A 14383-nucleotide genomic window follows, 5' to 3' on the forward strand; every position below is an offset into this window, starting at 1 on the left:
CTTTACATGACTTTACATGACTTTACATGACTTTACATGACATTACATGACTTTACATGACTTTACATGACTTTACATGACTTTACATGACTTTACATGACTTTACCTGACATTACCTGACATTACCTGACATTACATGACTTTACATGACTTTACATGACTTTACATGACTTTACATGACGTTACATGACTTTACATGACTTTACATGACTTTACATGACTTTACATGACTTTACATGACATTACATGACTTTACATGACTTTACATGACTTTACATGTCTTTACATGACTTTACATGACTTTACATGACATTACATGACTTTACATGACTTTACATGACTTTACATGACTTTACATGACATTACATGACTTTACATGACTTTACATGACTTTACATGACTTTACATGTCTTTACATGACTTTACATGACTTTACATGACATTACATGACTTTACATGACTTTACATGACTTTACATGACTTTACATGACTTTACATGACATTACATGACTTTACATGACTTTACATGACTTTACATGACTTTACATGACTTTACATGACTTTACATGACATTACCTGACATTACATGACATTACATGACTTTACATGACTTTACATGACTTTACATGACTTTACATGACTTTACATGACTTTACATGACATTACATGACATTACCTGACATTACCTGACATTACATGACTTTACATGACTTTACATGACTTTACATGACTTTACATGACTTTACATGACTTTACATGACATTACATGACTTTACATGACTTTACATGACTTTACATGACTTTACATGACTTTACATGACTTTACCTGACATTACCTGACATTACCTGACATTACATGACTTTACATGACTTTACATGACTTTACATGACTTTACATGACGTTACATGACTTTACATGACTTTACATGACTTTACATGACTTTACATGACTTTACATGACATTACATGACTTTACATGACTTTACATGACTTTACATGACTTTACATGACATTACATGACTTTACATGACTTTACATGACTTTACATGACTTTACATGACATTACATGACTTTACATGACTTTACATGACATTACATGACTTTACATGACGTTACATGACTTTACATGACTTTACATGACATTACATGACTTTACATGACTTTACATGACATTACATGACTTTACATGACTTTACATGACTTTACATGACTTTACATGACATTACATGACTTTACATGACTTTACATGACTTTACATGACTTTACATGACATTACATGACTTTACATGACTTTACATGACTTTACATGACTTTACATGACGTTACATGACTTTACATGACTTTACATGACTTTACATGACTTTACATGACTTTACATGACGTTACATGACGTTACATGACTTTACATGACTTTACATGACTTTACATGACTTTACATGACTTTACATGACTTTACATGACTTTACATGACATTACATGACTTTACATGACTTTACATGACTTTACATGACTTTACATGACTTTACATGACTTTACATGACATTACCTGACATTACCTGACATTACATGACTTTACATGACTTTACATGACTTTACATGACTTTACATGACTTTACATGACTTTACATGACATTACCTGACATTACATGACATGACATGAGGAGCAGAGGTGGACTTTTAAAGACAGACTAACCTGTGACAGACATAATCCTGCTGTTCAAATACTTCCTCCCTTCACTGTCTCAGACTACAGCGTGTTTAACCAGGAGCAGCCTGGGGACGAGGGGGACACTTCCTCTGTGGATGACCTCGACCAGAGACTCCTGACCTTCTCTGACTCTGACGGGGTCAAAGGTCACGCCCTCTGGAGGCAGCAGTTCAGCGCTGTGGCCTGGCTGCATATGCTCAACATGAGGCGGGAGAGGAAGGCCTTTGTTTACACGTGAGTCATCTCCATCACCTTCTGAGGGCCCCGATTTTACCCCCGTTTGCTCCTCCGGACCCCGATTTTACCCCCGTTTACTCCTCCGGACCCCGATTTTACCCCCGTTTGCTCCTCCGGACCCCGATTTTACCCCCGTTTGCTCCTCCGGACCCCGATTTTAACCCCGTTTGCTCCTCCGGACCCCGATTTTACCCCCGTTTACTCCTCCGGACCCCGATTTTACCCCCGTTTGCTCCTCCGGACCCCGATTTTACCCCCGTTTGCTCCTCCGGACCCCGATTTTAACCCCGTTTGCTCCTCCGGACCCCGATTTTAACCCCGTTTGCTCCTCCGGACCCCGAGTTTAACCCCGTTTGCTCCTCCGGACCCCGAGTTTAACCCCGTTTGCTCCTCCGGACCCCGATTTTAACCCCGTTTGCTCCTCCGGACCCCGATTTTACCCCCGTTTGCTCCTCCGGACCCCGATTTTACCCCCGTTTGCTCCTCCGGACCCCGATTTTACCCCCGTTTACTCCTCCGGACCCCGATTTTACCCCCGTTTGCTCCTCCGGACCCCGATTTTACCCCCGTTTGCTCCTCCGGACCCCGATTTTAACCCCGTTTGCTCCTCCGGACCCCGATTTTACCCCCGTTTACTCCTCCGGACCCCGATTTTACCCCCATTTGCTCCTCCGGACCCCGATTTTAACCCCGTTTGCTCCTCCGGACCCCGATTTTACCCCCGTTTACTCCTCCGGACCCCGATTTTACCCCCGTTTGCTCCTCCGGACCCCGATTTTACCCCCGTTTGCTCCTCCGGACCCCGATTTTAACCCCGTTTGCTCCTCCGGACCCCGATTTTAACCCCGTTTGCTCCTCCGGACCCCGAGTTTAACCCCGTTTGCTCCTCCGGACCCCGATTTTAACCCCGTTTGCTCCTCCGGACCCCGATTTTAACCCCGTTTGCTCCTCCGGACCCCGAGTTTAACCCCGTTAGCTCCTCTGGACCTGCGATGTCGTGATGTCAGTGGTGAATCGCTCTTGTGTCCGTGCAGATTTGCTCTGTTCCTGGTGTTTGTCGCTGCCGTCCTGGTTCTGTCGTTGGCCACGGGGAACATTCAGATCCACTCCCCGGACAGAGAGTTCCTGCCCGTGTATCTGCTGAGGAGGAACCAGGCCCCGCGGCGATACGCCTCCAGCCTCCTGGTCCAGAACTCCTCAGGTCTGAGTCGTTGGGACATTGTAACTTGACCGTTGTAGTGTGTTTTATGTTTAATGCTCATATTTAATTAGTACATGAAGTCGCTATGTGTGTGGTACAAACATATGTTTACATCCCATGGGAAAGCAGAAAGACCCTCATCTATGAAGGGTTTAGATCCTGATATGGTCCTGGATTAGATCCTGATTTGGTCCTGGTTTAGATCCTGATTTGGTCCTGGTTTAGATCCTGATATGGTCCTGGATTAGATCCTGATTTGGTCCTGGTTTAGATCCTGATTTGGTCCTGGTTTAGATCCTGATATGGTCCTGGTTTAGATCCTGATATGGTCCTGGTTTAGATAACTGAACCTCTGGTCATGTGTTGTCCTCAGACTCTGACATCTCTGACCTGCTGCATCATCTGGAGGCTCAGGACCTTCAGGTGGAGATGATGAGACAGAGCGACTTCATGTCTGCAGCTCCTCACAGCGCCGCCATCAACGTCACCGGCTCCAACAAGGTGCGTTCATGTTGCTGTGGTCAGGGTTCATGTTGTTGTTGTGGTCAGGGTTCATGTTGCTGTGGTCAGGGTTCATGTTGCTGTGGTCAGGGTTCATGTTGCTGTGGTCAGGGTTCATGTTGCTGTGCTGTGGTCAGGGTTCATGTTGCTGTGGTCAGGGTTCATGTTGTTGTTGTGGTCAGGGTTCATGTTGCTGTGGTCAGGGTTCATGTTGTTGTTGTGGTCAGGGTTCATGTTGTTGTGGTCAGGGTTCATGTTGCTGTGGTCAGGGTTCATGTTGTTGTTGTGGTCAGGGTTCATGTTGCTGTGGTCAGGGTTCATGTTGTTGTTGTGGTCAGGGTTCATGTTGCTGTGGTCAGGGTTCATGTTGCTGTGGTCAGGGTTCATGTTGCTGTGCTGTGGTCAGGGTTCATGTTGCTGTGGTCAGGGTTCATGTTGTTGTTGTGGTCAGGGTTCATGTTGCTGTGGTCAGGGTTCATGTTGTTGTTGTGGTCAGGGTTCATGTTGTTGTGGTCAGGGTTCATGTTGCTGTGGTCAGGGTTCATGTTGTTGTTGTGGTCAGGGTTCATGTTGCTGTGGTCAGGGTTCATGTTGTTGTTGTGGTCAGGGTTTCCGGTACACGGTGGCGTTCAACAGCACCACCGTCCACTCTCTGCCGATGGCGGTGAACGTTCTGAGTAACGCTCTGCTGCGAGGACTCAACGGCTCCGCCCGCATCCGCACCTGGACCAAGCCCTTCGACTACGTGAGTCCCAAAAACACTCCTGCACGTTTTTAAAGTCCACGCAGCGTCCCGCACTGACCTGTCAGCAGTTCGGACACTAAAAGGATGTGGATGTTCTGCCGTGTTGTAGAAAATCCCCGATGCCACGTCGTACGCTCTGGTGTACATCGAGGCCATCATCCTGGGCATGCTGGCAGCTGGCATGCCCGCCTACTTTGCCATGGACCACACCCGGGACAGAGAGGTAAGGGTTAAACCTGAGTGTTCATTGACCTTTGAACCCTGATGTAACTCTTGTGTTTGACCCTGCGCAGATCAAGTGCCGCTCGACGTTGCGCATCTCGGGCCTCCTGCCCTCTGCGTACTGGTGCGGTCAGGCCGCTGTGGACATCCCCTTCTTTTACCTCATCCTCTCCTGCATGACCGCCATCCTCTTCAGCTTCCACACCAGCTCCCTGCTCAGCTCCAGCAACATCACCGCCGTGGTACGGGTTTACAGCGGGTTTACAGCGGGTTTACAGCGGGGTTTAGAGCGGGGTTTAGAGCGGGTTTACAGCGGGTTTACAGCGGGTTTACAGCGGGTTTACAGCGGGTTTACAGCGGGTTTACAGCGGGTTTACAGCGGGGTTTAGAGCGGGTTTACAGCGGGTTTACAGCGGGTTTACAGCGGGGTTTAGAGCGAGTTTACAGCGGGTTTAGAGCGAGTTTACAGCGGGGTTAGAGCGGGTGTAGAGTGGGGTTTAGAGCGGGTTTAGAGCGGGTTTAGAGCGGGTGTAGAGCGGGGTTTAGAGCTGGTTTAAAGCGGGTTTAGAGCGAGTTTAGAGCCAGGTTTAGAGCGGGTTTAGAGCGAGTTTACAGCGGGGTTAGAGCGGGGTTTAGAGCGGGGTTTAGAGCGGGGTTTAGAACTGGTTTAGAGCTGGTTTAGAGCCGGGTTTAGAGCTGGTTTAGAGCTGGTTTAGAGCGGGTGTAGAGCGGGGTTTAGAGCGGATGTAGAGCGGGGTTTAGAGCGAGTTTACAGCGGGTTTAGAGCGGGTTTAGAGCGGGTTTAGAGCGGGTGTAGAGCGGGGTTTAGAGCTGGTTTAAAGCGGGTTTAGAGCGAGTTTAGAGCCAGGTTTAGAGCGGGTTTAGAGCGAGTTTACAGCGGGGTTAGAGCGAGATTAGAGCGGGGTTTAGAGCGGGGTTTAGAGCGGGGTTTAGAACTGGTTTAGAGCTGGTTTAGAGCCGGGTTTAGAGCTGGTTTAGAGCTGGTGTAGAGCGGGGTTTAGAGCGGATGTAGAGCGGGGTTTAGAGCGAGTTTACAGCGGGGTTAGAGCGGGTTTAGAGCGGGTTTAGAGCGGGTGTAGAGCTGGTTTAGAGCCGTGATTAGAGCAGGTTTAGAGCGGGTGTAGAGCGAGTGTAGAGCGGGTGTAAAGCGGGTGTAGAGCGGGTGTAGAGCGGGTGTAGAGCGGGGTGTAGAGCGAGTTCACAGCGGGTTTAGAGCGGGTGTAGAGCGGATGTAGAGCGGGGTTTAGAGCGGGTTTAGAGCGGGGTTTAGAGCGGGTTTAGAGCGGGTTTAGAGTGGGGTTTAGAGCGGGTTTAGAGCAGGTTTAGAGCTGGTTTAGAGCTGGTTTAGAACTGGGTTTAGAACTGGGTTTAGAACTGGGTTTAGAGCGGGTTTAGAGCGGGTTTAGAGCTGGGTTTAGAGCTGGGTTTAGAGCTGGGTTTAGAGCGGGGTTTAGAGCGGATGTAGAGCGGGGTTTAGAGCGGGTGTAGAGCGGGTGTAGAGCGGGGTTTAGAGCGGGTGTAGAGCGGGGTTTAGAGCGAGTTTACAGCGAGTTTACAGCGGGGTTAGAGCGGGGTTAGAGCGGGTTTAGAGCGGGTTTACAGCGGATTTACAGCGGGTTTAGAGCTGGTTTAGAGCTGGTTTAGAGCCGGGATTAGAGCAGGTTTAGAGCGGGTTTAGAGCGGGGTTTAGAGCGGGTTTAGAGCGGGGTTTAGAGCGGGTGTAAAGCGGGGTGTAGAGCGGGTGTAGAGCGGGTGTAGAGCGGGTGTAGAGCGGGTTTAGAGCGGGTGTAGAGCGGGGTGTAGAGCGAGTTTACAGCGGGTTTAGAGCGGGTGTAGAGCGGGGTTTAGAGCGGGGTTTAGAGCGGGGTTTAGAGCGGGGTTTAGAGCGGGTTTAGAGCGGGGTTAGAGCTGGTTTAGAGCGGGTTTAGAGCGGGGTTTAGAGCGGGTTTAGAGCGGGGTTTAGAGCGGGTTTAGAGCAGGTTTAGAGCAGGTTTAGAGCGGGGTTAGAGCTGGTTTAGAGCTGGTTTAGAACTGGGTTTAGAACTGGGTTTAGAGCGGGTTTAGAGCTGGGTGTAGAGCGGGTTTAGAGCGGGTCTAGAGCGGGTCTAGAGCGGGTCTAGAGCGGGTCTAGAGCGGGTCTAGAGCGGGTCTAGAGCGGGTTTAGAGCGGGTCTAGAGCGGGTTTAGAGCGGGTCTAGAGCGGGTCTAGAGCGGGTATAGAGCGGGTCTAGAGCGAGTTTAGATCGGGTTTAGAGCGGGTTTAGAGCGGGTCTAGAGCGGGTCTAGAGCGGGTTTAGAGCGGGTCTAAAGCGGGTCCAGAGCGCGTCCAGAGCGAGTTCAGAGCGGGTTTAGAACAAGTATTCCAGCCTCTTCCTAACGTGGATGTTTGACTGTCCTAGATCCTCTGCGTCATCGGCTTCGGTCCGGCCACGATCCTCTTCACTTACGTCGTGTCCTTCGTCTTCGCTCGCGTTCAGAGCAACAGAGACTTCTTCTCCGTCATCTCCATGATGGTGAGTCTGGGGGACATGAGCTGACTCTTAACTCACAGATGGACCGTGTGCTGGCCGTCCTGCTGCAGAAGAACACACATGAGGCGTCATTTACCCTTTAAGAACATAAAACTGGACCGCACGCTCACAATGTACTTGTACTTGTGAAAGAGTAACATTTTAGCTTGTAATTATTCCCATTTCAAAATCATGACAGTTTCTGCTTCTTTCACATCTACAAACACTACGACACAGCATCTGACCGCCTCTGACCGCCTCTGACCGCCTCTGACCGCCTCTGACAACATCTGACCGCCTCTGACAGCATCTGACAACATCTGACCTTCTCTGACCGCCTCTGACAGCATCTGACAACATCTGACCGCCTCTGACCACCTCTGACAGCATCTGACCGCCTCTGACAGCATCTGACACCATCTGACCGCCTCTGACCGCCTCTGACAACATCTGACCGCCTCTGACCGCCTCTGACAGCATCTGACAACATCTGACCGCCTCTGACCACCTCTGACCACCTCTGACAGCATCTGACCACCTCTGACCACCTCTGACAGCATCTGACCGCCTCTGACAGCATCTGACAACATCTGACCGCCTCTGACAGCATCTGACCGCCTCTGACCACCTCTGACAGCATCTGACCGCCTCTGACCGCCTCTGACAACATCTGACCGCCTCTGACCGCCTCTGACAGCATCTGACAACATCTGACCGCCTCTGACCGCCTCTGACAACATCTGACCGCCTCTGACCGCCTCTGACAGCATCTGACCGCCTCTGACCGCCTCTGACCGCCTCTGACAACATCTGACCGCCTCTGACCGCCTCTGACAGCATCTGACCGCCTCTGACCACCTCTGACAGCATCTGACCGCCTCTGACCACCTCTGACAGCATCTGACCGCCTCTGACCGCCTCTGACAACATCTGACAGCATCTGACCGCCTCTGACAGCATCTGACAACATCTGACCGCCTCTGACCGCCTCTGACAGCATCTGACCGCCTCTGACCGCCTCTGACAGCATCTGACCGCCTCTGACCACCTCTGACAACATCTGACAACATCTGACCGCCTCTGACCGCCTCTGACAGCATCTGACCGCCTCTGACCGCCTCTGACCGCCTCTGACAACATCTGACCTTCTCTGACCGCCTCTGACAGCATCTGACAACATCTGACCGCCTCTGACCACCTCTGACAGCATCTGACCGCCTCTGACCGCCTCTGACAGCATCTGACACCATCTGACCGCCTCTGACCGCCTCTGACAACATCTGACCGCCTCTGACCGCCTCTGACAGCATCTGACAACATCTGACCGCCTCTGACCACCTCTGACCACCTCTGACAGCATCTGACCACCTCTGACCACCTCTGACAGCATCTGACCGCCTCTGACAGCATCTGACAACATCTGACCGCCTCTGACAGCATCTGACCGCCTCTGACCACCTCTGACAGCATCTGACCGCCTCTGACCGCCTCTGACAACATCTGACCGCCTCTGACCGCCTCTGACAGCATCTGACAACATCTGACCGCCTCTGACCGCCTCTGACAGCATCTGACCGCCTCTGACCGCCTCTGACCGCCTCTGACAACATCTGACCGCCTCTGACCGCCTCTGACAGCATCTGACCGCCTCTGACCACCTCTGACAGCATCTGACCGCCTCTGACCACCTCTGACAGCATCTGACCGCCTCTGACCGCCTCTGACAACATCTGACAGCATCTGACCGCCTCTGACAGCATCTGACAACATCTGACCGCCTCTGACCGCCTCTGACAGCATCTGACCGCCTCTGACCGCCTCTGACAGCATCTGACCGCCTCTGACCACCTCTGACAACATCTGACCGCCTCTGACCTCAGGTGTGGTGTGGTGTCCTCAGTCTCTCTTTGACCTGTAACCTTTGACCTCAGGTGTGTGTGGTGTCCTCAGTCTCTCTTTGACCTGTAACCTTTGACCTCAGGTGTGGTGTGGTGTCCTCAGTCTCTCTTTGACCTGTAACCTTTGACCTCAGGTGTGGTGTGGTGTCCTCAGTCTCTCTTTGACCTGTAACCTTTGACTTCAGGTGTGTCTGGTGTCCTCAGTCTCTCTTTGACCTGTAACCTTTGACCTCAGGTGTGTGTGGTGTCCTCAGTCTCTCTTTGACCTGTAACCTTTGACCTCAGGTGTGTCTGGTGTCCTCAGTCTCTCTTTGACCTGTAACCTTTGACCTCAGGTGTGTGTGGTGTCCTCAGTCTCTCTTTGACCTCAGGTGTGTCTGGTGTCCTCAGTCTCTCTTTGACCTGTAACCTTTGACCTCAGGTGTGTGTGGTGTCCTCAGTCTCTCTTTGACCTGTAACCTTTGACCTCAGGTGTGTGTGGTGTCCTCAGTCTCTCTTTGACCTGTAACCTTTGACCTCAGGTGTGTGTGGTGTCCTCAGTCTCTCTTTGACCTGTAACCTTTGACCTCAGGTGTGTCTGGTGTCCTCAGTCTCTCTTTGACCTGTAACCTTTGACCTCAGGTGTGTGTGGTGTCCTCAGTCTCTCTTTGACCTGTAACCTTTGACCTCAGGTGTGTGTGGTGTCCTCAGTCTCTCTTTGACCTGTAACCTTTGACCTCAGGTGTGTGTGGTGTCCTCAGTCTCTCTTTGACCTGTAACCTTTGACCTCAGGTGTGTGTGGTGTCTGCGTCCATGGTGCAGCTCACCTTTGTGAACGACAGTCCGGCTCTGACCAGAAACCTCCACAACGTGCTGTGTCTGTTCAACCCACTGTATCCGCTCATGGGCTGCCTCAACTCCATCACCAAGGTACATGACCCCCATCACCCCTTTAAACCCCATGACCCCTATAAACCCCATGACCCACATGACCCCTATAAACCCCATGACCCACATGACCCCTATAAACCCCATGACCCCTATAAACCCCATGACCCACATGACCCCTATAAACCCCATGACCCACATGACCCCTATAAACCCCATGACCCCTATAAACCCCATGACCCACATGACCCCTATAAACCACATGACCCCTATAAACCACATGACCCACATGACCCCTATGACCCCTATAAACCACATGACCCCTATAAACCCCATGACCCCTATAAACCCCATGACCCACATGACCCCTATAAACCACATGACCCCTATAAACCACATGACCCACATGACCCCTATGACCCCTATAAACCACATGACCCCTATAAACCCCATGACCCCTATAAACCCCATGACCCACATGACCCCTATAAACCCCATGACCCCTATAAACCCCATGACCCACATGACCCCTATGACCCCTATAAACCCCATGACCCCTATAAACCCCATGACCCACATGACCCCTATAAACCCCATGACCCCTATAAACCCCATGACCCACATGACCCCTATGACCCCTATAAACCCCATGACCCCTATAAACCCCATGACCCACATGACCCCTATAAACCACATGACCCCTATAAACCCCATGACCCCTATAAACCCCATGACCCCTATAAACCCCATGACCCACATGACCCCTATGACCCCTATAAACCCCATGACCCCTATAAACCCCATATACCACATGACCCCTCGGGTAAATGGAAATGAGCTGTGTAGATCATCAGGTTGATGGTGTTGGTTCTTCTCTTCAGGCCACGTTTCTGTCGTCCTTGAACGAAGACAACTTCCTGTGGAAGAACCTGCTCATCGCCGTGGTTTCTGTAGGTCCTCACGTCCTCATGTCCTCACTGTACAGTCTGGTGTTTGCGGCTGAACAAACGTGTGCTTGTTGTTGTTGTTGTTGTTGTTGTGGTGGTACAGCCGTACCTGCAGTGCATCGTGCTGCTCTTCCTCCTGCGCTGGATGGAGATCAGGTTTGGAGGCAGCTCTCTGAAGTCAGACCATTTCTGCAGGTTTGACATGTTCAACAAGTTCAATCATTCTTCAATCTGTCCATCTCTAGTTTAGTCTGCAACAAAATGTGTTTGTGTTTGTGTTTGTGTTTGTGTTTGTGTAGGATTTCATCCAAGTCCAAGTCCAAGCAGGAGCGCGTCCCCGAGGAGACGGAGGACGAAGACCAAGACGTGAAGATGGAGAGGACCAGAGTCAAGGAGGCTCTGAACTGTCAGCCCTGTGAAGAGGTCAAGTCTCCACCTGGTTTAGACCTTGTTTAGTCCTGGTTTAGTCCTGGTTTAGACCTGGTTTAGACCTTGTTTAGTCCTGGTTTAGACCTGGTTTAGACCTGGTTTAGTCCTGGTTTAGACCTGGTTTAGACCTGGTTTAGACCTGGTTTAGTCCTGGTTTAGACCTGGTTTAGTTCTGGTTTAGTCCTGGTTTAGACCTGGTTTAGTCCTGGTTTAGTCCTGGTTTAGACCTGGTTTAGACCTTGTTTAGTCCTGGTTTAGACCTGGTTTAGACCTGGTTTAGTCCTGGTTTAGACCTGGTTTAACCCTGGTTTAGACCTGGTTTAGACCTGGTTTAGACCTGGTTTAACCCTGGTTTAGACCTGGTTTAGTTCTGGTTTAGTCCTGGTTTAGACCTGGTTTAGTCCTGGTTTAGTCCTGGTTTAGACCTGGTTTAACCCTGGTTTAGTCCTGGTTTAGTCCTGGTTTAGACCTGGTTTAGTCCTGGTTTAGACCTGGTTTAGTCCTGGTTTAGTCCTGGTTTTAGTCCTGGTTTAGACCTGGTTTAGTTCTGGTTTAGTCCTGGTTTAGACCTGGTTTAGTCCTGGTTTAGTCCTGGTTTAGACCTGGTTTAACCCTGGTTTAGTCCTGGTTTAGTCCTGGTTTAGTCCTGGTTTAGACCTGGTTTAGACCTGGTTTAGTCCTGGTTTAGACCTGGTTTAGTTCTGGTTTAGTCCTGGTTTTAGTCCTGGTTTTAGTCCTGGTTTAGACCTGGTTTAGTCCTGGTTTAGACCTGGTTTAGTCCTGGTTTAGTCCTGGTTTAGACCTGGTTTAGACCTTGTTTAGTCCTGGTTTAGACCTGGTTTAGACCTGGTTTAGTCCTGGTTTAGACCTGGTTTAACCCTGGTTTAGACCTGGTTTAGACCTGGTTTAGACCTGGTTTAACCCTGGTTTAGACCTGGTTTAGTTCTGGTTTAGTCCTGGTTTAGACCTGGTTTAGTCCTGGTTTAGTCCTGGTTTAGACCTGGTTTAACCCTGGTTTAGTCCTGGTTTAGTCCTGGTTTAGACCTGGTTTAGTCCTGGTTTAGACCTGGTTTAGTCCTGGTTTAGTCCTGGTTTTAGTCCTGGTTTAGACCTGGTTTAGTTCTGGTTTAGTCCTGGTTTAGACCTGGTTTAGTCCTGGTTTAGTCCTGGTTTAGACCTGGTTTAACCCTGGTTTAGTCCTGGTTTAGTCCTGGTTTAGTCCTGGTTTAGACCTGGTTTAGACCTGGTTTAGTCCTGGTTTAGACCTGGTTTAGTTCTGGTTTAGTCCTGGTTTTAGTCCTGGTTTTAGTCCTGGTTTAGACCTGGTTTAGTCCTGGTTTAGTCCTGGTTTAGACCTGGTTTAGTCCTGGTTTAGTCCTGGTTTAGACCTGGTTTAGTCCTGGTTTAGACCTGGTTTAGTCCTGGTTTAGTCCTGGTTTAGACCTGGTTTAGTCCTGGTTTAGTCCTGGTTTAGACCTGGTTTAGTCCTGGTTTAGACCTGGTTTAACCCTGGTTTAGTCCTGGTTTAGACCTGGTTTAACCCTGGTTTAGTCCTGGTTTAGTTTAGTCTTCTCTAACGTGCTGGACCTGCAGACTCCTGTGGTGGTGGTGAATAGCCTGAGGAAGATCTACAAAGGAAAGAGAGAGGGCGTGTCCTTCAGCAAGAAGAGGACGGTCGCCGCCAAGAACGTGTCTTTCTGCGTCAAAAAAGGTTCGACTCCCGAGCATTCCTCACAGTTCCACGTTGTGGTTCTTCACAGTTCCACGTTGTGGTTCTTCACAGTTCCACGTTGTGGTTCCTCACAGTTCCTCTGTGCCATGTTTCAGGTGAGGTTCTGGGCTTGTTGGGTCCAAACGGAGCAGGTAAAAGCTCCATCATGCACATGTTGTCAGGAGACGTCCAGCCCACGTCTGGACAGGTGAGTCTGAAGGACACGCCCCCTTTACACACTCTGCTTTGAATGGAATACATGTTTACCTCAGATCAGCATTGGTTAGCATGCTAATGTTTGTTAGCATGCTAATGTTTGTTAGCATGCTAATGCTTGTTATGCTCTGGAAGTTGTGAAAAGGATTTAAATTAAACTTGTCATGTTGAATAATTAAGATGCTCTGAATATAAAAGGTCCTGGTTCAGACCTGGTTCAGACCTGGTTCAGACCTGGTTCAGACCTGGTACAGACCTGGTTCTGGTCCCTGTTGCAGGTCTTGCTGGGGGACTCCCCTGTGGACCATGTGGGTTACTGTCCTCAGCTCAGTCCTCTTTGGCCCAGAGTGACTCTTCAGGAGCATCTGGAGGTTTACGCCGCCGTGAAGGGGATCAAAGGAGAGGACGTCCCGGGCATCGTCAAACGGTAACGCGCTGAAACGTTCTCACCTCACGACATGACGGTAACGCGCTGAAACGTTCTCACCTCACGACATGACGGTAACGCGCTGAAACGTTCTCACCTCACGACATGACGGTAACGCGCTGAAACGTTCTCACCTCACGACATGACGGTAACGCGCTGAAACGTTCTCATCTTGGTCGTGTTCCTCCACGACGCGTGAGACGTTTCCAACTGTCCAAAACTCTGAGTTTAGAAGATGAAAAGTGTTTCATGCTTGGTCCTCAGGGTGGTGGAGGCTCTGGAGCTGAAGGATCATCTGCACAAACAGGCCAAGACTCTGTCGGCCGGAACCAAGAGGAAGGTGAGACCAAGAGGGGACGACTCTGGAGGGGACGACTCTGGAGGGGACGGACTCTGGAGGGGACGGACTCTGGAGGGGACGGACTCTGGAGGGGACGGACGACTCTGGACGACTCTGGAGGGGACGGACTCTGGAGGGGACGGACTCTGGAGGGGACGGACGACTCTGGACGACTCTGGAGGGGACGGACTCTGGAGGGGACGGACTCTGGAGGGGACGGACTCTGGAGGGGACGGACTCTGGAGGGGACGGACGACTCTGGACGACTCTGGAGGGGACGGACTCTGGAGGGGACGGACGACTCTGGACGACTCTGGAGGGGACGGACTCTGGAGGGGACGGACTCTGGAGGGGACGGACTCTGGAGGGGACGGACTCTAGAGGGGACGACTCTGGAGGGGACA

General features: G+C 50.5%; 1 protein-coding gene across 1 annotated transcript in view; it reads left to right on the forward strand.

Moving 5' to 3' along the window:
* abca5 (ATP-binding cassette, sub-family A (ABC1), member 5) overlaps window positions 1–14383 on the forward strand; it is a 50130-nt gene that overhangs the window by 19568 nt on the left and 16179 nt on the right. The window contains exons 18-32 of the mRNA XM_072455598.1: window positions 1747–1942; window positions 2980–3146; window positions 3520–3647; window positions 4255–4392; window positions 4502–4615; window positions 4686–4856; window positions 7034–7147; window positions 9814–9951; window positions 10791–10859; window positions 10960–11051; window positions 11156–11279; window positions 12879–12996; window positions 13113–13204; window positions 13491–13639; window positions 13904–13979. Of these exons, the coding sequence (XP_072311699.1) occupies window positions 1747–1942; window positions 2980–3146; window positions 3520–3647; window positions 4255–4392; window positions 4502–4615; window positions 4686–4856; window positions 7034–7147; window positions 9814–9951; window positions 10791–10859; window positions 10960–11051; window positions 11156–11279; window positions 12879–12996; window positions 13113–13204; window positions 13491–13639; window positions 13904–13979 (1886 nt within the window). The remainder of the gene's footprint in view (window positions 1–1746; window positions 1943–2979; window positions 3147–3519; window positions 3648–4254; window positions 4393–4501; window positions 4616–4685; window positions 4857–7033; window positions 7148–9813; window positions 9952–10790; window positions 10860–10959; window positions 11052–11155; window positions 11280–12878; window positions 12997–13112; window positions 13205–13490; window positions 13640–13903; window positions 13980–14383) is intronic.

Source organism: Eucyclogobius newberryi, unplaced genomic scaffold (assembly GCF_026437365.1).
Source record: "Eucyclogobius newberryi isolate DKJ021-1_F unplaced genomic scaffold, fEucNew1.0.hap1 SCAF_20, whole genome shotgun sequence".
NCBI classification, from domain to species: domain Eukaryota; kingdom Metazoa; phylum Chordata; class Actinopteri; order Gobiiformes; family Gobiidae; genus Eucyclogobius; species Eucyclogobius newberryi.